The following is a 26,688-nucleotide window of genomic DNA, read 5'->3' on the forward strand; positions in this document are numbered from 1 at the left end:
AGGGAGAATCTAGAGTTGAATATAGGCTATCTAAAGAACTGTGCCTGGTGCCCACCATGCTCTGACCCAGTACAGAAGAAAAGCTGTGTGCTGCCAATGTGGCTGTGTTCAAAGGATGAAAACAAGGTCAGCTTCCTCTTTCTGCCAGCCCTGCCATTATGGAAACTGCTTGTGTTCCTTTCTCAGCCTCTGTTTTTTAGGTATCACAAATTCTTCTTTAAAAAAAATAATTAGTGATTTTCTGCATAAAATTATTGAAAAATAAGTACCAGGAATCCAGCTGACTCTAATTCCATCTGTTGTCATCTGTCTTAAAATCACTTTTAATTATATAGTGACATAATTCAATTTCTCCAGGACTTAGAACACAAATTGGAGACACGTGGCAGAATTGCTGTTTAATGTGCTACCGTACTTACTGCTACTTATCTGCTAATACTTTGTCAACTAATTTCGTTTTCTTTTTTCTTTCCCAGATCCACAAGAATGCTAAGAGGTGTGGGATGGACACGTGTGTGGAGATGCTGCTAGCTGCAAGCACCAAAGACGTTAAACGAATGCACTACTGAACCTAATGTCTATTTTGGTAACAGCCATAGTGCTTATTAATAAGTTTAAGGCAACTGTAAAGCTCTGGAAATTTGCTGCTGCAGGGTGTTGTTCTTTGTCTACACAAAATAGACAGAATTGCCTTAATGTGGGACTACTAACGTAGCACCAGGATGAATGTTACATTAACTATGCATAGTGGTGTGTGAAAGGTTTAGCCCCATAAAAAAATCACCAAGACAGTGCAAAAGCTTTTCAGTCATTTCACAGGTAAGACCTTCACTAATTATTATTTTTTTAAATGTGTACGAGCACCCAACACGGTACAGCGGACAGTTTGCTACCGCTTCCTTGTGTCCTTTCTTATCAAGGCCTGTTGTTCCCACCATCCCCTGCCCAGTATCAGTCCTGAAATAGAGGAGTGAGAGCGCAGGCAGAAATCTAGCAGCATTGTCCCCCCCCCCTCCTGTGTGCATGCTGCTGCAACAAGAAGTTGAACTTCTCAGGATCCTGCCTTTCAGGAGAAAAGGACACAACGTGTCTTAGCAGCAGGTGTTTGCAGATCTATGTTTTCATTCTGGCTGCCATGCTTGCTGCACTGCTTATTCCAGTGCAGCCTGGGTACTGTGCCTTCATCCTTTTTATTTTTCCTTTGTTGGTTTATTTAAAAAAGGAAAAAAAAAAAAAAAAAAAAAAAGGTATGCTAGATTGCTGCTTCCCAGATGTTTTTTTGTTGTTGTTTTGTTTTTGTTTTTTCAAAAATAGCCTTTTGTGGTTCTTCCAGGTGATGGGAAAACAGCCACTCGTTGTTGTATAGAAAACTGGATTACAACCATTTTCAGGAATGCTTTTAATTAGCAGCATACAAAAAATGGTACCAAATATGTTTCTGTTCATAAATCTCTGTGAGCTAACAGAAAGGTCTGATCTCAGAGGAGAGGATGTGCCTGCACTGGGGAGTGGGGGTGCTGCTGCGCCAGCTGTTAGGTAGGGCGAGGTTGTAGGCAGAAAGGAGTCCAGACACATAAGGCAGCGCTGCCTCTGTCTTCCTGAGCAGATGAAGACAATACAGTAATTAGTTTTTAATTTCAATAAATTTAATATACAAAACTACATGTTGAAAATAAAAATATAATATGCAGTTTTTTGCAGTGTTAACTAACTGAATTTTAAAAGTACAATTTTTTTCTAAAACAAGTACTCATTTCTTAACAACATGGTAATTAAGGTCATTTAAAAGGCTATGGTTGAAGCAAACATGTCAGTCACCAGTTGATAGTGTTTTGCACAAACATAATCCAAACTTAAATGACATTTGGGGCAAGGGAAGAGAAGATAAAGTTTTTTTTCACCTCTTTTACTGCATCATTAAGCATAACAATGCAACTAAGGTAACTGGGAAGCTGCTGCTGTGGCAAAGCTGGAGTGCAGTCTCTAGAAGGTTTTTTTTTTTTTCCTTCGTTTATGGAACTCTCTTCCAGATACTGAATCTTTGCCTACACCATGTAGTGCTGCGCTGTGTCCTAAAGTGTGCAGGTGCAGTGTGCAGAAGGGAGTTTGAAAGTAACCTTAGTCCTGCTCCACTGCACAAATACGTAGGAAGGCTTTTATTGATTGGGTAATAGCTTAAGGTTTGTCGATCACGAATGGTTAAGCCACCTTTTCCCAAACACCAGAGGTAAAGTTTTACTTGGGTGTACACGTAAAAGGGTGAGTGGTTTTAGTGTGCTACCTCTTGCTGGCCAGCTTTTGTTTCTGGAGTTAGACCCCAGTACCGTCGCCTTTCTTCTCCAAATGTTTGGTGGTGACAGCTGTAATTTGCTATAAATTTGTAAGACTTTGTTTTTTTTGTTGTTTTTAAAGCAGTAGCCATTTATTCACCAATGCACTCTGTACATATTCTGTGCTGTCTTTATGTAAAATACATTGCTATGTGTACAGTTACCTCTTTGTTTGCCCAGCTAATGCTGTATACGTGTCTAAAAAACATAGCATCAGCCTCACAGTAGCCTTGCGCTTCCCTTGGTATTTGAAAGGACACCTGTATGACTCACATACAGCAGAAACCAAGCACTCCCCGCTGCATCCACCAGAGCCAACTGCAAGTAGGGCCAATGCAAGGTCAGAGGTAACTGTGTTAACCCTAAATAGTCCCTCCCTTTCCAAATTAGTTTTCTATGTAGACAGCAGGGGAGATTGTTCACGTCCTCCCTGGGAGAGACTCAACAACTGCTTTGCATGGCTCAACAAACCTGCTTTGAGGTTTTTTTTCCACTAGTTAGCAGCAGTCCATGGAGACGATTTAATTCACTAAGACTGTGGAACCACGCCTCCTCTGGCCAAGTCTCAAGTCCAGCTTCACGAGGTTGTGGCAGACGTGAGCAGCTGCTTCCCTTACTAATGCCCTCGCAGGTGAGACCAAGAGCACTGGGCCAAGTGCAAGTTTTCAGAGCTGACCAGAAAGCCTTTTTCAGCAAAACATGCAAAAACAGCCACTCTATACTTGTATCACAGGTAAGCTATTACATGGTGCTGCTAATATGAAGTGCAAGCTGTCTTGTAGTACATGACACTAGCATTACACTACAGCATACAGCAGGGAGGAGACTTAAAGCTGCCCTGGGTGTTACTTCTCTTTAAAAAGCAGGACCTACTGGGGAAAAGGAATGAATTAATAACTGCACTTTAGGGCTAATATTTCCTCTGCCTGTGACAGGTATCTGAACTTCATACAGATTTGTAAACAAAGTAGAGAATAGCAGAGCTGTTCTAGGCGATTATAGAAGTCTGCCAAGGTGACAAGTTTTTTCATAGTAAATGGGGGGAGGAAAGGTAAACTAGCCTATTTCACACACAAAGCTGCAGTTTACATAATACCGCTTCCAGAGAGATGCCTGCCCTTCTCATTTGGACTCACATACAAACATCATTATGGCTAGGTAATTTTTCCACATCTCTCAAAGGCTACCCTAAACAGCTTTCAACCAATAATCTGGTCAAAATAATGTAAACGTTACTTTTTAATGTCTACAGAATAATCAAACACGGCATTATGATGAGGTCAGAATGGAGGTCTTGATTGTTGTTACTTACTTGTCCATCTACAACCAGTACAAGATTGGAGTTTCACTTTTTATTTATGCCCCAGTGATCTTTGCACCCGTTTGAGCATTTAGAGTACATGACTGTAAGTCTTTAAACATGAGCATTTTTCTAAACAATAACAGAAGTGTATTAGCTGCAAGGATAGCATAGCCATGTTGTAGTATAGAAGCTGCCCTGATCCTCTGGTTGTTGACAATGCATAGAAGATTTAGAATTATGGAACAACTGTCCCTCCCGCCTCCCTCCCCCCAATCCCCTTAATAGTGTTACCAAAAGCTTAATTTTCCAGTTTTAAAGTGCAAATGATTCAGATACAACTGCTGCTGGAACAGGTCTGAACAGAAAATGAAGTCCTCTTATGAGATGTTTTCCAGAATATAAAAGATGAGCTCCATTATGACTGGCCCCTCGTTCAACTGACAGGCCCCTCCATGAATCACTGGAACTAAGGCACTGTCCAGGTCATTCATGTACTGAGAGGGCAGTGGCTGTCCATTACTCCCAGCTTGATAACCAACCTAAAGAAACACAAAGCACAAGTGGGTTTCGCACAGACTAGGATACAAGGCTCTGGGTCACTGAATGCCATGTAGCCACTTCTCCACTTGGTTTTGGTCTGCTCTAGCTGCCCAAGCACTGCCTAGACTAAAGGAGCTTTTACTCTTAACCCCGCTGCTTTACCAAAGCAGATCTTTCAGATCAGCAAGACCTGCACTGCACGCTATCAGATTCAGTCATGCAGTATTTAAAAGCAGGGTAATGCTGAGAACACTTCCACTCCCAGGCAAGGCCATCTGTCTTGCCAAGAGACCTCTCTGTGCTTGTTGTAGTTGCTGTAGGGCACTATCAAGAGGACCTCCCCTCCCTTACTCTGCCTCCCATGCAACGTGATCTTCTAAGAAGGGCTGTCCTTGGGCACAACGTCTCATGCTCACCCAAGAATACATTTAATCTGCTCCCTTCTTCAACTTCTGGTAGAAAGGTGAGCTTAGTCTTTTTGCAGCATGTGGCAAGCCTCCACCTTTCAGGGCTGTGCATAGGTCTCTGACCACCAGCAGTTGCTGCTAGTGGCATAGAGAGGGTCAGGCCTTTCTGCTTACTTGTGTGCTGCAGTAGCTTTCCTGTTTTAACTGATGGCCCAAAACACCAAATAACAGCACTCCTAGATTAGCATCTGATAGTGGTGGTACTTTAACCAACAGAATAGTTTTCCTTGTTTTTGCGGGAAAAAAAAACAACAAAGCACCCCCCCCCCAGTTATTAAACAAACTATTCAAGACTTACTTGATCTGAGTCGAGAGTAACACGCAGCCCAAGCTTTGTCATTCCGTCTTCTTTTAAGAGTTTAAGATGAGGACAGAGAGCTAAGCAGAAAGCTTTTGCCACATTTTCAGTCAATCTGCTGTGATCAGCTGGGTCACTCAGACCATTATGTTGCTCATCATTTTCCAGGAAAAACACCTTAAGGAAAGAATTAATTGAGATATAACATTTGGAGTTTTCTAGAAAATAATGTTACTGAGATGCCATTTAAACTTTTTATGAAAGAATACTTGAAGAGATTCTCAGGGAAAACAAGTAAAAGCTTCTGAAGACAAGCCACCGTAGGGAAAACAAACAAAACATCTTCCAAACAACAGATATTTAATAGTTGTGTTGCAGTCCCCAAGTGCTAAGTGTCAGTTTACTTGCAGCTCAATTTGAGTGACTTACCTCTGTCCACCGAATGACCTTTCCATTTGCCTTGTACTCCGAGCCATGGAATATCTTCACGCTCGTTATAGACTCCATTGATTTGCCATCAATAGGGCTTACAACACTGCAGAGGGGAGGGAAAGTGGTAAGTTCCTACTTTACCAAAGATACAAGTTGAACAGAGAACACTGCAGAGGAGAAGTATGTCACAGATCAAAAAGCAGTGCCTCTGGTACACCAAAGCCCAACAGGATTGCTGCAGGTTATTGTCATAACTGCAGTGCTCTGCAATTTGAACTACTGCTGCACAGCAACTTGCCGCATCAGCTTAACAGGGCACAGACCAAAACTAGCCTCAGAAGAGAAGTCCCTGAACAAAGGCTTTTCTCAGTGTGCCAAAACCAGTGATCTTGCATACCCCTGCTAGTTGTGCCAATGATGCTAGGCCTGAACCTTCATAATGATGAGTGATGACTCCTTAATGCCTGTACTCGTCACAACAGCTCTTAAGCACCATAAGCACTTAGTTACGCTGCCATACACGCTTTTCTCTTGGCTGAACTATCAAGGTAGGAAATATGCTGTTGGTGTTCAGCAGTTTTCCTTCCAGCACTACTTAATGCAAACTAAGCACCAAGAGTGCAATGTGACCATGACACGCAGGGTTCGGCACTGAGTGTTGGGGCCAGATTAGTGGTTTCCAGTAACTGGATATTAGCAATGGCGAAAGAATCCATAGCACTGACAGCTTTCTAAATTGATGCCCCAAAGCTTTACTGTCTCAGTTCTAGTCTCATTATGTTTAATTGCACCTTGTCACTCAAAACAGAGCCACAAGCTTCTAATTCCTATTGATTTGAGGGCCCATGCACCTTATAAGATCAATTAAAGTTTTAAACAAATACAGTCAAACATGTTGAGCGATTGCTCCTCTGCTTACCCCTTACTAAAGTTTTTATCATCTTCTACCCACTGAATGTGAACATGTTCCTGAGGATCTTCAGCATCTACTTTGCCACAAGTGATGGTGAAGTCTTTCATCTCTCTCAAGGCCTGCCTCAAAGAGTCCATGTTCTCAGCAGTTATCTGGACCATCACTCCATCTAGAGAACCAAAAAATCCTCATAAGCCAAGATAAGCCACAATGAACAGACCCTACTAAAAAAAAAAAAAAAAAGTGCATCCTTCCATCCTTCCTCTTACAAACAACAGAAAAGTTAAAAATCCATTTTAACACTACACAAGCCCATTTCTGAACTCAGATTCCTAAAACATGCAACACTGATGGATGCTGATAAGTAAAAAAAAAAAAAAAAAAAAAAAAAGATAAAACATGAAGACCATTTACCAGGTAAAGTCAGCTCTATAAACATCCACATTTGTTTGCCCCAAAACTGACACCTGCTCCAGGTAACACTCAGAAACAACATGTGACTGCCTCCATTCAGATACCTCTCCTGGCACCAGAGGCAGCACTCCAGCACTGACAGTTTTCAGTCTGGCGTGTGGTCATGAATTTTCTTTCTGTCATGTCACATGTGGTAACAGAAGGGTGAACAAAACCAAGAGGCACCGCAACAGTGATCCTGACTTTTCTTGTTCTCATTGCATCATGCAGTAACCTATAAATGCACGTTCATAACCGTACATAATGCAGAGCTATTTGGGAACACAGTAAGGTTAGTGGGGCTTCCTCTCCCGGTCTGTGCATTACATATTCCGTATTTCTTAGGCTCATAATTTCCTCGTTCAGCCGCAACCAGTACACTGATACCACAATCACAAGCCAGGTATTTCATATTTTACCCTCATTTTCTTGTGTCCCTGTCCTAGAGCATCTGGGTAAGTTCCCCCTCATTAAAGGAAGCAGTTTTCTGGGCTAAAAAGTAAGATAAAGCTGAAGCAGCAGCGTGATTCCAATACCCAAGGCATAACAGCAGAGCCCTGATAACTACAGAGCTGAGCAGCGGTAGAGGGGAAGCAGCGGGCTTGCAGCAAGCAGCTCAGTTCTTACCTTCTACTATACTGGATTTGGCCAGGTAGCCTGAAGAGGATTTTAAAGCTCCACTGAACACAAAGAAGCTGGCACCAGTCACTGCAACAACAACAACAGGAGTGATTTAGTGAGGCTTTCATTGAAACAATGCCTCGTATGAGAATCAGGCAACACAGCTCTATCATCCAGAGAGGCGATTAATCAAAATCAGAACAAATGCTGCTCAGAGTTACGCAACTTTGACGCGTTACACACTTGGATATGGAAGGGCAAATCATCCAGTTATTTTCTAAACTGGACAGTAGTTCTGTCAGCCTTAATACAAGTTCATATTTTGTGACTCCCTCCCCACAAATGCTTCTGTTTCAGGACTATTAATTTAGGATAACCAGTTACATAATTCACTTCTAGAAGTTCTCACACAGCTGGTTTGTGTGAGCTGCCTATGGATCCCACTAACACCAACCCCCTGGAAAGACCACAGCTCAAAGCCAGCTGATCTAAAATAAGATTCTCTTAAATGACCACTGAGCATCATGCAGTACGTGCTGGAAATCCCTCTGCTCATCCCATATGTAAAACAAGCAGAACTCAGGGAAGACTACCAGCCCCGAGGGATATCCCATGCCAGTATACTCCCTGGATATGGCGATACTTGCCAAACAAAAGCTGTTCTCTACCTTGTTTGTTCTCATAAATGTCTTTGTCAGAAATTTTCCCAAAACCCCAGTACTGACATTCTCAGAACAGTGCTGCTGCATCATTTCAGCCTTTTGTACCAAGCATAAAGCCTGGAAATTAGACGGTCTAACTGAGGTGAACACAGGGAGCTTCCTGAAGATGCACTGTTAGAAAGCTGCTGCTATTGGTTATTCCTATCCACCTTTTTCTCCCACTAAACTTCATCTTCCTCCTTTGAAATAGTTTTATAGAGGTAGAGCACAGGCAACCACAGCCCCACCTCCAGGCTCCAACAACGCCAAAGGCTGCTCTTGCTATTAATGTCAAGGTGTTGCTTCAGCCAGTTACAGCACTGCGACCTCTGGAGCACCGCACATCCTAAGCTGTATTGTGCAAGCAGCATTACCGTATTTATGAGGGAGCAAGCTGTTGGGGGCTTTATTTTATGTCTGCTGGATTTACAGAGCTGCCAGCACACCTCAGACAAATTCAGAACAGCGCTGCTGACCTAGGAAGTGTGATGTGGACTGTACACAGGACACAAACGGCATAGCGTGCCCCTTGACATCTGAGGTCATGGATTCTGCAAGGGGAATAAAGCACTGAGGCAATAAAGGGCATACAGAGCAACGTGGTACTGTCCCTTGTGTTGCAGGTCTAACTCACAAAGCTGCCCTTTCAGGAAAGCCAGTGGTCACAATTACTTTCTCTGAACTTCTAGCAAAAACAATGAAATACAGACAAACCAACCCCGCCAGGTTCACAAAGCCACATGCTGTAATGGCATAAGAATGGCAAAAAGAAGTCATGCAGAGCACCATGAGGGAACAGCCTCCTCGTGAACCCTGTCCTCACCCTTCCTCGGCTGATTATGGATGCTGATGGCCTGCGTCTGGTAATTCCCGTCATCGTTCTGAACACACACCAGATGCGAGTCTGCTTTCTCATTGAAGCACGCTCCCCCTGCTAGAACATGCTCGTTGGATTTGTTCATGGCTTTCATCATCTGCAAACAAAAAGGTTTACCATTTTTACCCTGTTTGTCGAGCAATATCATAAAGAGGTGACTCTTGGAACAGTTTAATCAGACAGAGAAAGATTCTCAGGAGTGCTCATAGTCCTGTGCTGGACAGACTTAAGCACTTAGAACCATAAACTGCTTTTGAAAAGAGGGTTCAGGTCTTATATCATCTAGATGCTTTCAAGTGTCACCTTTCATGTAATTAAGATAACTGGTATGAAGGACAGATGACCTACAGGTTGCCAAACTGCCTTCTCTAGCTGTTGTAAAAAAACACAACAGCTTCTTTCATTTTCTCCTCTCTTCGTGTAGTCTTAGACTATGAGATTTTTGATCTTAAATGAAAACTGAAGGAGTCACCTATATCTGGAATTAGTTTCAAAACCAAAAATTAAATACTTGCTTAAAGGAAAAAAAAGAAAGCTAATTAAGTTACATCTCTCCGGTGAAAACCCTGCAGAGAAGGAAAATGCTGACATCTCTGAACAGCGCTCAGACTCCCATCCTCTGCTTTCTGTAGCTGAGAGCACGCACGCTACACACAACACATTTATCTTCCTCAGTCTAACATAAAACCTTAATTACAGTGTCAGAAACATTAGTTGATGCTCACTATTGACAAATGTGCACAGGTGTAATGTTTGGGGAGGAAACTTAATTAAGATTTTGCATTAGACAGCAGCGTATTTCATTATCTAGTTTATCATGTCATGCTCCAGAAACAAGATTTTAGCTCGACAGCAGCCATCTTTATAGAGTCCAGCAGCTGCTTTTAGCATAACGAGAAACAATTGGACATGGCAACTGTATTTAGTAACAAGGCAACTCATTAAAAAAAGGGCAGTTGTCTTTCCTGAGGGACTAAATAGTTTCAGACAGGCAACTGAGTATCACTAGAAGTTATAGAAAGCTAAAATCATTTTGAAGAAAAAAATATGCATTTAATAGAAAAACTAGAGATTAATATTTAATCTGTTAATTGCAGTCTGAATTCTCCACATTTAATGCATGCAATAGATTTAAAATGAGGTTTTCATTTTCAAGACAGTTTGAGTGACACTGTCCTAATTAAATATTGCTTTACTTGGGAGAAAAAGTAAAGGTCTGATGGCTTAATCCAGCTTAATTCAAACTACACTCAGATGAAAAATCTCTAGCAATTCAACCTTTCAACTGGATTGCAGGCAATAATGTTAAATAAATAACACTTTCTCCTTTTAAAAAGCTGAGTCCTCACTTCACATCGGAGAAAGAGCCCAAGCACAATGGTTCTGCTATGCTGCATAACATGGGAATTTTCTCTGAGTCCAGCCTAGTGCAATATCTAATACCAGGCTGACGCTAACGGACTTATAAACATCAGGCACAACTAACACTTGCTGAACTGCAGCTTGTGTGCTGTTGTTCTGCTCACTGCTCTGCAATAAGTACAACATGACTGTGTTATCAGCATTATTTTCCTCTTAAATCCAAAGCACAGCACCATACCAGTCACTAGGAAGAAAATTAACTCTATCCCAGCTGAAACTATGACATGTACCAACACATATCTAGTGCATGCAGACTTCACTGACCTTCTCCATTTTCTCACAACAGCATCAAGAATCAATACACCCTTTAACTGAACCTTCACCAGTGTCCTCGTTTTGAATTTCCATAAAAACATTTTTAATATTAGTTTACTCAAATGCTTCTTGCAGGGGAATTTTCTTATGTGATAAAGCTGTATTCTGCTCTGATACTACAAGAGCTTTTAAAAATACCATTTTGCCCAGGAGCTTTGTTCTTGTTCCTACTTCTGATTGGTTTCAAAATACCACATTTACCCCCCTCCTGTTCAGACAGACCACAAAATTAATCACTCTCTCCATTACCCTCTTTCATTATTGTTCAAATATCCTGTCACTCAGCTTTCTCAACAGCACTAAATCCTAAAGAAACTGATTGATTTTCTCAGACTAGAAATCAAGTGTAGCATTTAGATGCAGAGAGAGATTTTACATAAACAGCAATCCAAAAAATATGAATAAATGCTGCAAGTATACACACACACAACATAGATGAGAAAAGTTAATGCACTTTTTCCTCCTAGTTTACCTCAAGTGTAAAATTTGTCAACTTACTTGCTGAAATCAAAATAGTATTTGCAATCTAATATTTTCTACTCTTTACACTTTATATGTAAACAATTAAAAAGCCTGAAGAAAAAAAGAAATAATCTCCAGCTTTATTAACACTGAACTGAATTGCATTTTTCCTGCAGAGCCACCATCACTTCCTCTCAAGAAATGTGTGCATCATGCATTTATCATCTGAGTTTGAGACAGTTTTCCCTAGTGAAAGAGAATAAAATTCCTTTAGATCTCAGGTCCTCCAACCACAAAGAAACTGTAAATAAATGTATTTCTTTTAAATGTTACCTCATTGTATCTGTTGCTGGGAATTTTGATGCTGGTTTTTCTGACTTCCATATCAACCACTAAACCTTGGACCACAGGCAGCGTGTACTGGTAATTTCTAAAGTCCTGGTAATTAAAACAAGTTTTTAAAAGTTAGGCATGATGATCATAATTAACACTGTAGGTTTCATAACTTTTCTAATGACCAACAGTTAGCTCATTAAAATAATTATCATCAGTGACTTGGAAAGCAGGGAGGGAGGGAAACATCCCAGCTTGTAACCTACAGAATCAAAGTACACAAATGAAAAACCATCATTGTGCCCGTTAGTCATTTCACCGATTTTCTTTCATCAAAATTAATGTTCTCCAGCCTTGAATACAAGGAAATTTGTTCTCTGTGTTCTGTTACGTTACTGGACAGCATTATTAGTTCTTTTTTTTCTAGCACTGAGATTAAGTCATGCATCCAAGAGAATTTTCTATACTGAAAATATTAGCAAAGCAGGAAGAGCTGATAAGTTCACTTTGTGGAAGCTCTGTATAGCCGAGAGCTGTGACTGAACACTGTGATGACCTAGCACTTCTGAGGAAGGAAGCAGAGCAACTGTTGCACTTATTTCCAGATCCAAACATTCTCAGGTCACCAGGTTTGGGGTGTTTTGGGAACCTTTTTACAATTCACCTGCTGTCAAAATCAAACTTCCAATACCAGTAACAGCAGGCAATTCACCCAAATGCCCACTACCTCCTCTCATCACCTTTTAAGCATGCCAGCTACTACATGCAACAGGAGTCCAGTTCTCCCCACGTGACCATGCACACCGATGGAATGTACAAGCTGAGTCTCAGCACTTACTGCAAGAAGGTTCATAATCGTATGTCCAGTCTCTCCAAACAAAGGCTTACGAAATCTGACACTAAAAAGTGGGCATGGATAAACTAGGATAAAATAAAACAGAAAAAGTCAAATTCAGCTTTGCATACCGAGATTCTGCAAAAAACAGACTCAAATACAAGCTCCTCACTTGAACATGGTAAGCAGCAGCAAAAGAAGAGATTGGAAAGAAGGCCAGAGTTAAAAAAGCTAAAGCAAAGAAGGGTGTAACATCACAACGCACCTCACACAGGTCATGGCTCCTTGCCCACCACACTAGAAGCAATAAGAACAAATACATGGAAAGCTAAGTGCCATGCTGCAAGACTGAACCTCATGACCTGGATCCTGATTGCAAAGATGGCCTTTCTGAATGCCTTTTTCAAAATACTTCTTAGAAACATCTTCTCCCTTTTTTTACGACCACTCTCCACTATAGCATCCTAAGCCTTTAGGTTCTGTTGCTGGCATGTTACATTCAAGTAATAATATTGAGATTATTTCATGTTCTGTTTTCATAATTTCATACGAGTGTGGCAAATTCTCTACAGGAGTATGTAAAAACAAATTAAAAGGGCATTTACAGTATGTCAACAATGCAGAATACCTGCATTCCTTGGCTGACTTGGCCATACCTGTAAAACACCTCTGATGCAACTCCTCGTGTAGCATATGGATCTGGCTACATTACATGATGTTGCAGCAGAAGCCCTAACAGAGCTTGAAACATGACTCACGCAGTAATATGTAACGCCAAGGTCTTCTAAACGTGTATTTGAAGGAAGGTTCCTAAACTATGCTCAGGCAACCACCCAGCCCAATTTTCCAAAATGCTGTACATCTTCATAGTTCCCACTGCAATGAGAAGGGGCTGCAAAAGCTCAGCAATTGGAATTAAATCATCAGGATTTCCATATAGAAATGAACTCCAGCTTCTGCACACTGATGCGGCATCTGGAAAGTATCACAGCTCCTACACACACTCTGCAGAGCTGACCAGCTCAGGCATGGTGTCCTGATGCACCAAGAGGTGCTGAATTTCCTGTGTCTGCCACCCTGGCTGCGTACAGCAGCTCAGCTCCATCCCAAACACGCTGCATTCCCTGCCTTTGAGCTGTCTGGTTGATCTGCAGATGCTCAGCAGCCATTTTCTGGCTATCTAGCAACCCAGCATGACTCCTGCAACTCATCTGCTGCACATCCAACAGAATTGGATGGGTGGCAGGAATCTGACAAGTTCCACCAGAAAAAAAAAGGATGTACCCAAGGACACCAGGGACACAAATGCAGCCCTTAGCTGGAGGGGACTGAAGGAGTGCGCTGCATCACAGGAGAAGTGAATATGCCCAAATCCAACTCACGGCTTCTATAACCCATGCTTCTATAAAAGCAACTCAAAGCCAGCTTCCCATTAAACCCAGAGCAGGCACTTCTGCCTGTGAATATCAGAACATTTATTTCTGTGCTCAAAAACAGATGTCACAGCCAAAAAACAGATGTCACAACCAAAATATGAGCATCTTTGTTTGTTTTTCTAAATACTGATGGGAATAAATATACTACTTAAAAACCTCATGGATACACACAAAAACGTACACACCTTTAACACTAATGTTTGTTTGAACAAGTTTAATCTACATTCCTCATCCTCAGAAAGGAAGCTTTGAAGATTTCCTTTTTCCCTTCCAGTAACATGTGTTTTATGAAAATTCCCAAACGGCATTCTCTACACATCACAAGTTACATTTAAAAATGAACGTAGGGCATATTCTAAAAATTCCTTTGTTAAATTTATGGAAATATTGATAAGTGCCTGTGAAAAAACATTAACAACGATGTAGGAATTCAGATTTACAAGATGTGCCAATTAAAGCAGCAAATTTTTGGCCCATCACGGTGGTCAGACTTCCAGTAATCTCTTTGCTCCAGTGATGGACAGTGTCTTTTGAAAAAGATTTTATCATAACTTAATGCTAATTCCATGCTAGCTGCTAAGGTTTTAATTAGCTGAAACACTCTCTCCATCTTAGTTTTTATTATTTGCAACAGAATTTTCCTAACAAATTGCTACATCAGTTGTCCCCACAAGTATATTGTTATTCTCGGAATAACGAGCATGGTTTTACAAATCTAAGAGCAAACACACTTCCGTTTCAGCATGGAAAGAACCTAACATCTCAAAGGCTCTCATTTGCCCTAACCACACCAACTAAATCAGACTTGTTCTCCACAGTACCCTATTTTCAGATCACCAAGTGAAAGACTCAGAACTGGATTTGTCTCCATGAACAGCTCACTCACTGATCAACTCTTACAGCTGTAAAAAAGCTGTAGGTCATATCAAAGACCTCAGGACTGCTGTGCTAGTAGCTGGATGCAATCTGGGTACGAAACACCAGCAACAACAATTTTTACTTGCCTGTTTAAGCTTGCGAGGTAGCAATTTAGGGCTGGGCCTTGTGTGCTCTAAATCAGAACAGATTCTTCTGCAGAAATAATTGCAGTCAAATGAGCACGTGTTACTTACGTCTGTATTCAGCTCCAAGTCTCAACATTAGCCGAATGGGGAACACTTTAGCCCAGGGCGTCTCCCACTTCTGAATGAGGATGCCAAATAAGTAGGGCGGGGTTGGGAGCACCAGGTCCTGCAGGGACTGATACGTAGCTGCAACGTACAGGAACCCTCCGTGTTCTTTGCTTCCAAGAAAGCTCTGGCTGAAAAAGGAGTGTCCCAGGTTGCCCACAACGTTACCTGTGAACAAAAATACTCATTACATCACTAGACTGAGAGCTGTATCAAGAATCTAAAGAGTTTTTCAAGAGAAAAAGAATCATTTAACTCACTTTGCTTCCTGAAGCATTAATGCCTACCACTAACACAAGAAGCAATGATTTGCTGCAGACAGGAGCTCAGGTCCCCTTTGGGAAAAACTGTGCCATCTGTTATGAAATAACTTGTAGACTAGAGCCATCAAAGCCATGGTATCACCGCTTGATCCCCCTTTGGTGATAACAGATACTCACTGACTGCTACAGGTAGGAAGTCAGATTTGTAGGAACATGCACAGCTTCTTTTCTGCACCTGCCTGGCTGAGCCATGCCTGCAAGCATTACCAGGACAGTACGTACAATCACAAACCCACCACCACTCCTTTTTTCTCCTTCTTTCCAGCTGCACACATGTATAAAGCAATACATTCCAAAATATGTACAATGCCTACTCATTTTCCAAGGAAAACAGCAGTACCTTGACATACATGTACACGTCTCAGAATGGAGCAATTTATTTATTTTTTAACTAATACATACTTGAAGAGATAAAGCAGACTGAGAACTGAGGTTGCCATGATTTGACAGCTTCTTCATGGCTGGCAAAAATGGTTCAGTGAATTAATTTCAGTTAAAAAATAACAGGTGGAGCATGGGGAATGTGCAGGGAGGGAGACATGTCTTGAGCATATCAGTCATCTGCCTGTGTCAAGTAGTCAAGGAGGTGAAATGGAGGGGATGGTGCATCCCAGGGATGGCCAGGAAAGAGGAAGGGTAGCGCAGGCCAGTACTGATGCCTGCAGCCTCCCCCTGGCACTACAGAAGCTCACTGGAAGCCTGTGTTCAGCACCTCCCAGTCACTCACGAGATTTCCACTGCAGAAGCTCTGATGACTGAACCAAACTTTCAGACCCAGCTGTGATTAAAGGAGGTGTGCGCCTGGTCAAATGATTAATGCCCACTGGTTGTCCTCTCATTTAGTCAAACCACTGGGGTGCCTGCTCAGTCATATTGAAGATCTAGGTCATTTTAAGAACTACACAAAAGAGTATTCGCTTAATTAGTATACTTTATGTAAAATGCAACCGAGACAGACACAGGGGAGAAACACCACTAATTTTTACTCTAGTTCTTATTCTTTGATGCCCTTAATTTCCAAAAATGTTTATGCTAGAACAGCTGAATGAATGTGAAAGTTGATTAGATTATTACAGCAGCCAGTGCAGCATTTAACATCAGAGCAAAGAACCACAGTGTAATTCCTTTTATCAAATGACAACGACAGCATGCAAATAATGAGCAGAACAGCCTGCAGACAGAGGGGCTGCTAAGTAGCAGTGTCTACTCCTTCCTCACCACCTCATAATGGGGCATTTGTATCTGAACTCAGAAGATACAAAGGAAGGGAAGGCAGAGAAGGAAGCAACGCTGTCCCCCTACTTCAACATGCACACAAACTAGACACAGTAACTGGAGTTTTTCTCCTTCTTAGACACTGGCATGCCGAGACAAATGACACACAAACACCAGGTCTCAAGTAAAAACATGTCACAGAAATGCAACTATGACATCCTCAGTAATACAAAAGTGATCGTTAAGTAAAGCCTTCTCAATTTTTATACTGCAAAACAGCCTAAAAATCATATAAAGGCATTTACAAATGCAGTAAAATAAATTCAGAAGGTGCGGTTTTGGCCAGCAAAGGAAAAATTAGCCAATGAGTCCTTTCAAGACCATCCCTTACATGAATGCCCTGTGAAAGTCCCAAGTCACAGCAACACTCTCAAAGCCAGCCCTGGCATGAAAACAGTACAGCTATTCCTGGGCACCTTGCTGGAGTTGTCTTTGTTGTTGTTGTTGTGCCCACAAGGTGCTGCACAAACAAAGCTCTTCAGTTCTCTAGTAAAGGGCAACAGGCTTCAGCTGTGCAGGCACCCCATGGCATGCTCAGGCTCATTCATTGCTTGCTGCTATTCTGAGAAGTTGACTTTTTAATTTTGCAGATACACACAAGGCAGAGCTGACACCATCAACCTGGACCAGGTTCCAGAACTCTTACAATGGTTACAACTTCCATGACACTCAGCTGAGCATACCTGGTGTAAAATAGCCATTCATTAACCTAAGGGATTAACATGACTAATAAGAGCTACATCAGACCCTGTGCAAACAGATTTTTGTTGGCCTGTGCTGTGACACTACAGCCTGCTCAGTGAATACATTGCTAATGCTGGTGAGTGCAACCCAATGCTTCAATTCGTGTTCAAGAAAAAGATTTTCTCTGATCTAAAATAGCTGTTGGCACCTTTCTATCTCAACTCCACTCATTTGCTTTAGCAGTTCCCACCTACCCTCAATAATCTCCTCTTCATTTATATTTCCTTTTTTCCCTTCCCATCTGTTCTTAGCCAAACAGAAGCTACAGGCCTGATAGTAAAATTAGTTGGTTAGGTTCTTGGTTCCAACGACATGATCATAATGTATCAAGTGCATGAAATGCTAAACGAATTAATGCTGGACCCTTTTCTGAATTATTTTTTGCATGAAAGAGGCCAGGCAGAGGGAAGCCATAGAGCCCCATCCGTGAGGCGAGGTGCTGCCCACTGGAATGACAAAGCAAGCAGACATTTCCACTTGAGCCTGATGCCAAGTGCTGCAGCAGAAGGGGACGACTACTTATTTTTTCCGTTTCAGGAGATGGAACTTCAAGACTCACATGCTTGGGCTGCCTTAACGAGAAGCTTTTCAGCTAAGAAAAATATGAAAAATACCCTCAGTGGAACCTACACCGAGCTGTTCAGCACCTTGCCCCCACAAGCCACAGCAGTATGGGGTATTCCTGCAGACACAAGCAGCCTGCAGTACGAGCTCTGATACATTACCACTATTAAAGGGCCAACAACGGGGATGATGCAGTTGTGCTGCAAGTCATTATTGATAACGCCATGCAGCCTGCTTTGCAGAGAGCATGGGAACAATCAAGGGAGTGTTCTCCCAAATACCTCTCTAGCACCCTTTTCAAGCAGCAAATGCAAGTCAAAAAGCTGGGCTTCTCCCACAAAATATTTCTGACCTGCCCATGGTTTGACAGTCTTTCCTGTCATGTCTTTGAAGGCGGTTCTAAGTCAAGGTCCCACCAGTAAGTTACTAAATACTCGTATTTGTCAGTAAATTCCCATTCACTTTTTATTTATGTGGACGCAAAGTACTTAAAGCTGTCATAATGCTACCTTAAATAAAGGACAGCTATTAGCAACTTGATGAGGTCAAACCCAGACCACTGCACTGTTACACATTAGAAGCACAGAACTCTATTTCAGAAGCCTGTAGATAAAGTGTAGCCGTCAGAAGAACCATCAGAAAAAAGCTATCATTCTCAAAACCATGTAATTTCATTTACAAAATATCACAACTTCCTTTCTAAAGTAACTCGGAGTGAACAGAAGGGTGCCTTTCCTTACAGTATGTTCCAGCCCCTGACACCAGCCAATTCATATTATTTAGGAAGTGTATAAGTGCATCATAGGCGTGTATGATGCAGCTAAAGCAACTCTGCAGGAGGTCTGTATTTATTCTCTTTCTCAGTTATACTAGGTTACCCTTGACCTTAAATCTTAAGCACGTCTACAAAATCCTTTCAAAAAACAAACATGCTTGTATCCACTGATGTGACTGTCTCCAGTAATGATCCATAGTGTGTTATGAATTCTTCACTTAGGTGTCTTCCTCTGATGAACAATGCTCTTTGCTTATCAGTTTGGCAATCCCTTCTGCGCTCAAATAAAATAGTTTATACCAGGAAAGGTGAAGGAAAAAAAAATACTCCTGTGTTTGTTACTGCCTTCAGTACACAATGAAGCCATTTCGGTGCTTTTACCAAAAACAGATGCAGTTAAATTCCTGATACATTCTCCATGCCACTTGGTTAATCCCAGGTCAAAAAGCTGGTACTAGCATCCAGTCTCAGGGAATGCATATATATGTTGTTTGGAAGAGAAGAAGCTGCATCTGCCTGGCCTCATTCCACTGCCACCAGTAACAACCAAGACCTGCCAAGTACCAAACACCATGCCAACATCCTGAAAGTTCAGACATCCTAGGCCTGCAGCCGGAAATGCAAGGATCAATCACCTGGGATCAATCTTGCCAGATGGATTTTCTTCAAGAGCAAATGAGCACATAGCCTTTAGAAAAACAGCACAAACCCAGTCCCTACCACACAAATGTCCACAAAGAGACAGCTGTGGATGTAACTTAATCACACAACACATCTGTAGTAGATGCCATTATTGAGAAAAAAAAAACATGAAACTCAACATTCAAACTTCTGACCAGACTCAGTATCTTTGCATTGAAACACATCAGCAACTAATTTGGAATTGCCTTACTTATATTAGCAACAACATAATGCTTCACTTACTATCATTGTGAGCAGCAGTTACACCAGCATCCAAAACTTCCTCAGACTAGACTGTGGCAGTCTTCCAAACAATCACTCTCCCCCCTTATATGTTTGATTTTGTACCCATCTTTCCATATCACACTTGCAGGGGTGTGTTATTCACTCAGTTAACCTGTTCTCTGTTCAGAATATCTACATGTATGTGGACTTGTCCATAGCTCTCACCCGTTTTAGCTACCAGCTTACATAAAACCAGGCTGGGTAAAACATATCCAAAGCTGTGACTGGGGTAGAACACCCCCAGAACCATGGGGATCACAAAGCCATTTCAAGCTGCTGCCATACTTGCGCTTTCCCTACAGAAGTAACAGTAGCATTTATTGTATTCCACCAGAGCTGATGTACTAAAGCGTATCTGGCAGCTCTGTATTAACACATCCAACTGCTTCAAAGTACCCATTCACAGGGACAGAAGTTCTCATTTTTCCATTCACTAGACCTCCTGCCAGGCTTATAGCCAACAGACAAGGATAATCATGGGATTACTACCACAACAGTACAACTACTACAACTACAACAGAAATCATTAGCTTTCAATTTCGAAACAAGAAAGGGAACACAGCAGGGAGCTCGATGATGGAGGTGCCAAAGTAAAAACAGAACAAGAGAAACAACAGCAGTTAATACTTGCCTTAATTAACAACTTTACAATTTACTATACCTCACATACATACAATCTATAGTGAAAAATGCCATTTTTCCTTCAAAATCTCTCAGCTGTTTTACAATTAGGAAGCCTTAACACTAGACTACAGCTTGAGGTTGAGCACTTCCCCTAAGAAGACAACTGATGAAGTTTCAGAGTGGTTTTGCACCCGACTGACATCTTATCCACACTGAAACTGGAGACAAAACTGAAGGGCAAACTGCAAACATTAAGCATCCAGACCAAACGTTTCGGCTGGCGGCTCAGAGGCCTGGGCTCTGCTGCTGCTACCTGCACATGCCAGAATCGCGTTCTGCAAATGGCTGAGTGCACAGAGGACAGGACTTGGTCTCCAGAAACAAAATAGACTCTGAGGAGAGAAGTATCTGGGGAGGGGCATGAGTACACACAAGTTTGTGCTTCCAGGTTTGAATGCAGAATTCAAAATTCAGCAGGAAAAGCCAGTAAATAAGTGTGACTCGTGAAAAAAAAAATAAAAAATGAATCACTATGGATATGGACTTTACTTAAATAAACAAGGGGAGGGAACGCTATAAATTTTGGTTCTAAACAAAAGCAGCAGCAAAACCAAAACTTTTCCAAAACAGAATCAATATCACTGTATGCAAGTCTTGTTTCCATTCCAATAAAAAATACTGTATGTCTTTTTATTTTATGATGTTTTTTAAATAAACATTTACTACAGGACATAAGTAAGAAACATCAGAATTTACTTCAGTGTCCTCATGGCAAAATAAATTTAAACCAATATATAATGAAGAATGAGACTGTGAGGCAGTTTCAAATAGTTCCTAATTTCTAGTGGGATTCTCATTTGCTCTAAATGTCTAAACTCTAAACTAACATCTAAACTCAAGGAGAGATGCAATACCTCTGAAATGAACAAACTTGGAAACATGGATGCGTCTGTAACAGCACCTAAACTGCGAACAGATTCCATGGGATTACAACCACCAAACTGAAACCTTACAGCACCATATCCTGTCTCTCTGGCTGAATGACACTGAAAATGGCTAGAGCTGCAAACACGCTCATATATACTTCTCCCTCTCAAACACACATGACTTGGGGGAAAAAAAAAAAAAAGAGGAGGAAAGGAGGATGCATATTGAGATTGTGCATTACAAAATGCTGCAGGAATTTATTGACATGCATTGATCTATGAAAGTTTCAGTGCTGTTTGGTATTACACACACCTTGAGCTGCTATACAGTATCTATTTCTACTGCATGTCTGAAACACAAAACAGAGCAAACACTATCAAAACAACATTACACTTAAGCAGTGAAGTTTGGCTTCTGATTAAAAATCGTACAATAGCAAGCAGCTCTTTGCACAACTGCAATTGTAAGATATCAAATTACTATCATGAGAGCACTAAAAAAAAGAATTCCAAATACATTATGGAGAAGTTATAAATTATGTATTTCTGTAGTGTAATTATACAGAACACCATTGCAATATACACACCTAGCTGCATTTATATCTGTGTATACATATGTGTTTTCATATATAAATATATATATGCAAACACAAAACCAGAGCATTTTGTACCTCTCTCTAAGTAACACCATAATTAGAAAATAAAGCATTGTAAATGAAGTGAGGTTTGGAAGGTTATTTGTTTCCCATGTATTTGAAATCCTTTATGACGAGATAATAGTACATTCCGAACCTGGCAACTTCTCTGGACAAGATGACCTTTGTTTTATCAAGATATTTTAGGAGACAAAGATCTTTTTCATTATTTCAGTTAAAAATTGGATTCAGTCACTGCAAAGGCATTTCAAATGACATGCAGAACCCTTTAAAATGTTATTTTCAGTACATAACCCTAACGCAATGTAATTTAACCTCTGGGAAACTAGTTTTATTTTCTAATCACTGGAACCAAATGCTTGATTTTTTCTTAACTTGCAATAGTTTTTGAACTCTAAGGTCTAACAATAGTTAAAAGCGGAAGCCCATTTACTCCTCAAATATGAAACTTGCAAAAGGTTACATAATACAATCTTGTAATTCAGATAGTAAAATTCAAAATTCAGGGATAATTTCTGCAATGCCTTACAATTCATTCCAGGCAAACACACACATACAAAAATCTGTACTACTTTACAATATAAATAGTATCTCCATAGTGTGGCAATAAACACACACTATAGGAATCAAACTTCTAAGCTACTTGGTTTGGGGGCATTTAACATTCTGTCCACAGTGATGCTCAAAATATTATTTCTTATCTTTGAAAAAAGCTATCCAGACTTAGCTATCTTAAGAAAAATTATTAGAAGCAATGCAATTACTGTTTCCAGGAGCTCTTCTAAGCATCCTACTACACTTATTGCTAAACAAAGTAGAGAAATATGTTAAGGTATGTGTTATCTCTATTCAATTTCTTAGGCAAAGACCTGGCGGAAATGCCAGGGCAGACAATAAGTAAAGGCTGCTGAATACAAAATTGCCACAGGGAGAGTCTTCCTTTTGAAATCATTTTTAATAGATAGCTTTCCTACCTGCTAAGGCATCCCGATAAAGTTGCACAAAATGGTTAAAGATATCCTTGGGCAAACATTTCTCATCAGGCAAACACTGCAAGAGAATGACTATCTCTGACTGCCCCACCGCGTGCATTCCTTTTGTAGTGAAACACCAGCACTTTCTGTTCACATCTGCAGAAAGGAAAATTGTATCAGAACAGAAAATCAGAATTTCACAAAAATATGCCTAAATTCACTACAAAAAGACAGTTCAATAATCAGTTTTACAGCATATTTGGTTGTGATATCTGTCACATGGACACATTTAGGTTCTAAATCTGGCATGCAGGCACATCCAAACCAAAAGCAGCTCAATAATTCCCAGTTGGCAGCTAGGGAACAGCCAGAGCATTACAACTCCCAGTCAGATTTTGGGATTAACTCCACAGAGCAGACTTTTAACAGTTTCTGTATCCAAATTAAAGGGTGGGATTTAAATGGGAATGAAGGAACCTGAGAAAAGGCCAGGCTGTTGGCTGTGCATATGGTGACCCTGACAGCTACACAAATTTCAGACAGTGACATCTTTCTCATGAGGTGGATCGCCCAATCACTGTGTTCTTCTTCACATGGATGTTAATGATGACACATGCTCTAGGCTTCAAAATTTGTTTGTTGAGGATACTATGATATCAGAATAAAGTCTTTCATCTAAATATACATATGTAAATGTACTGCTATTTAACAAGATGCTGAAAGGTTTATAAACAACATGTTAGTTTATCGTATGAACTTTTCACAGAACTGAATCATTTTTCTCAAAAATTGACCTTTTGAATTGTTCACATCTTTTTATGTAACAGAGATCAAGTGAGGTACTAACACAAGAAGCCCTCTATATGCCTCTTCATTGTTCCTCCTTCTTTCAGCACATGGACACACACACATGCGCCTGTACAGTATAGAAAAGAATATGAGATGTGCAGTAGCACAGAACTTGCATGTTACTATGGGATCCTACATACTCTTCCCAAGATGGGTTGACGGTGAAATGAGTTAAGCAACCAAAGGAAAATAAGTGATGTAATATTCTGCCCTACCAAGTTGGACAGGGCATGCCTGTCTCCAAAACTGATTGGCGGCTCTATCAGTCTAGTTTATATTTGCTAAACAAAACTATATGTATCAATGTCAAAGCACTGGAAATAAAAATATAATTTAATTTGATATGGCTAAGTACAATGTTTTCAGTCCATGTTCACTTTCTTAGACTATACTACCAAATAAAAATGCTGCTTTTCCTAGTAATAATATATACAAAATTTCCCCTCATATCTCAAGGCTTATTTAATTAAAAAATAAAAAATAAAAAAAATAAAACCAACTTACAATTTACAATTTTTACCATAGACAGCAAATTAGCATTTAAAACAAATACAAGAGGGTCAGGGCCACCATCCTCCAGTTGCTGCATGACAGAGATCTGAGAAGGCCTCTCTTCTACTGCATAGTCTATAAAAGAACAGGTAAACACATAGTAAAGTCCTCAATTTAGTTATACAGTACTCAGTATTATAATCAGTTAGTCCAGATACTGATGCTTTTTCCTTTTGACATTTAAAAAAAACCTTTAAGTATTGCTGATTTGATTGTTTCCTAAGCTGGTATTTCCAAACTTCAATAGCATTTATATGCATAACACCTGTACATCCTTTAGAAAAGTACAGCTTGTTTTATAAATCAGATTTTTTTTTAGTATCAACTGGAGGAGAAAATGGAAATCAAATTGAGAAATGTGTCATGATGTCAACTGAAATCTCCAAATGACAAAGAAGTTGGCAATTGCTATTTATGTCACAGTAAAGCACAGGACCACCAGTCCTGCACTACAAACACAACATATGGGCTACCCCAATGTCACAGAATTTAACATTTTCAGTGCATTAGCTAATGGGAAGATAACAAAGAGATGGTAACAAACTCTATATAAAAGTGTTTTTCAGAGATCATAGAAGGTCTAAATGTGGTGTAAAATGGATTCCAGCACGAACATTTGAAGATGTCTACAGTTCCCCTCTATGATTAGATCCATAAGACTACTAAATTAAAATTTGTCATCCATGTGATTATAATCTATTCTGCATTTAAGATTTAACAAAAAACAGTTACAAAGATAAAAACAGGTTTTGATAAAATTATATTACCTTTCCAGTTCCAATTATCTAGAAAGAAAGGTAATTTTGCTTTCTAATGTTTAAGTGTTTTTGGAATGTTTCTAAATACAATATTGGAAGTAAAACACTGCAAAGAATAGAACCATAGAAAAATCAAGAAAATCCAGTATGTGACAGCATATGAAAAAAAATCATCTTAGCATACAAAATGTGATTTACATGAGGTTACCTATATAAAAACTAAAAAGTATAGTGTAGTTTCACTCCTCCTTTTTGTGGAGGAGAATGAATAATCAGGCACCCACATGAACAGCTAACACAGGATAGAACAGATTTGTTTTGAAATGAAATGCTGCTTGCATTTTGGTTTTGACAATATCCTACAGTAAAAGGTTGCTTCCGGCTTAACATTAGAAATGCACTGTACCAGCAAAATATTTAAAAGGAATATAAATATATATATATATAATGTATGCATATATATATGTATATATAAAAAAGATGAAAAAATAAATTAACACCAGGAACATATTAAAGAACATCACAAATTAGACTGGAGAGCAATTGCCTGATGAACAAATATATACTTTTTTTAACCTTTTGAAAATTAGTTTTTGTTTTTCAGAATCCTCCACTACTTGTATACTCTGGAAGGCTATATCACAATTACTGCATGCTTCACTGCAGACCAAGATGTGAGATAGTGCTGTTGCATTCAGTGCTCTGGGATGCCTCAGACAGAACAGATATTCCAAGAGAATTTCAGAGAAGGGAAGCATGAATATTCAGAAGGCTAATTAAAATGTATCTCTGTATGAAACATTCCCTACAGTTCGATTAGTGAAGAAATTAGCCCATATTACTGGACTGAAGTTAATTTTCCTTTTGCTTTGTATTTTACTTCTTACAGTAATTTCATTGCAACGTGAGATTCTTCCTCATTGCTAATAAGGATCAAGAGTGCAAATGAGTGTCATGACATTTAGTCACAAGTACTTGCTGTGAATTTCTTCAAATATTCAGCATAATGCCACTGTCTTATTTTTAAAATAAATGTAGTAACTATTGGGTTAATTACAACTGGTTAGAATAAAAGCTAGCTATCAACTTATCTCCCTTACCTCCTTTTACTCCAGTGGAGATGAGAATTGGAGGAAGACCATCTTCAGGAATTAGATTCATTGCACTGCCAACAGGACTGCCAACCTGAGTTATACTTCCCGAGAATACAGAAGCATTATCAGTCTACAAGAAGCAAACAATAACAAAAGACAACATTACAAATGCAATAATGATAAACATTTAAGAGCTCGCTGACTAGATTACTAGACGTAGGTGAAGGACTTCTGTGTCTGCCAGAGAACCAGAAGCATCAAGTAATCTGGCTCTTTAAAAATAGATGATAATGATGATGATTCCTGTGTGCAAACTATTACTAAAATGCCTGCTTAGACAGAGACTGTATGTCCTTTCTCTAGCACCACACATTTCCTTTTCCTTACTATATGTACATGTAAATGTACATTTTAACTTGGTAAAGCCTCAATGCCACTCACACAGGGTATGATGTATTTCATACCACTAAGATTGCACCTGCATTTTCATGTGTAAATCATCTTATGAGAAGTCTCAGGCAAAGTATGTTTCTGTTTCATGCTATGACAATCTTCTGTTTGCACCTCCCTACTGACCATGACTCTGCTTTTTTAAAGACCTGAGTTACACAAATGTGCTTTATACACAAGGCTGTACAGCCAAAAACTTGGAATCCACCTAGCACACAGACTTCAAACATTGCTTAGCACTCTGTCTCATC

At 40.1% G+C, this 26,688-nt stretch overlaps 2 protein-coding genes across 5 annotated transcripts in view; one reads left to right on the forward strand and one right to left on the reverse strand.

The window, feature by feature from the left end:
• Positions 1–2,493, forward strand: part of CC2D1B (coiled-coil and C2 domain containing 1B) — a 31,673-nt gene extending 29,180 nt beyond the window's left edge. The window contains exon 25 of the mRNA XM_068691323.1: positions 477–2,493. The gene's annotated coding sequence lies outside the window, so the exon portion shown is untranslated. The remainder of the gene's footprint in view (positions 1–476) is intronic.
• ZFYVE9 (zinc finger FYVE-type containing 9) overlaps positions 1,188–26,688 on the reverse strand; it is a 78,132-nt gene continuing 52,631 nt past the window's right edge. For all 4 annotated transcript variants that reach the window (XM_068691320.1, XM_068691321.1, XM_068691319.1 and 1 more), the window contains 12 exons: positions 25,994–26,117; positions 24,088–24,210; positions 22,735–22,890; positions 14,851–15,075; positions 12,306–12,388; positions 11,468–11,572; positions 8,882–9,032; positions 7,364–7,444; positions 6,290–6,452; positions 5,368–5,473; positions 4,939–5,115; positions 1,188–4,172 (listed from right to left, as the gene is read on the reverse strand). In XM_068691320.1, the coding sequence (XP_068547421.1) occupies positions 4,011–4,172; positions 4,939–5,115; positions 5,368–5,473; positions 6,290–6,452; positions 7,364–7,444; positions 8,882–9,032; positions 11,468–11,572; positions 12,306–12,388; positions 14,851–15,075; positions 22,735–22,890; positions 24,088–24,210; positions 25,994–26,117 (1,656 nt within the window). In that variant the 3' untranslated portion in view covers positions 1,188–4,010. The remainder of the gene's footprint in view (positions 4,173–4,938; positions 5,116–5,367; positions 5,474–6,289; positions 6,453–7,363; positions 7,445–8,881; positions 9,033–11,467; positions 11,573–12,305; positions 12,389–14,850; positions 15,076–22,734; positions 22,891–24,087; positions 24,211–25,993; positions 26,118–26,688) is intronic.

The sequence above is a fragment of the Anas acuta genome, chromosome 8, assembly GCF_963932015.1.
Source record: "Anas acuta chromosome 8, bAnaAcu1.1, whole genome shotgun sequence".
Lineage (NCBI taxonomy): Eukaryota > Metazoa > Chordata > Aves > Anseriformes > Anatidae > Anas > Anas acuta.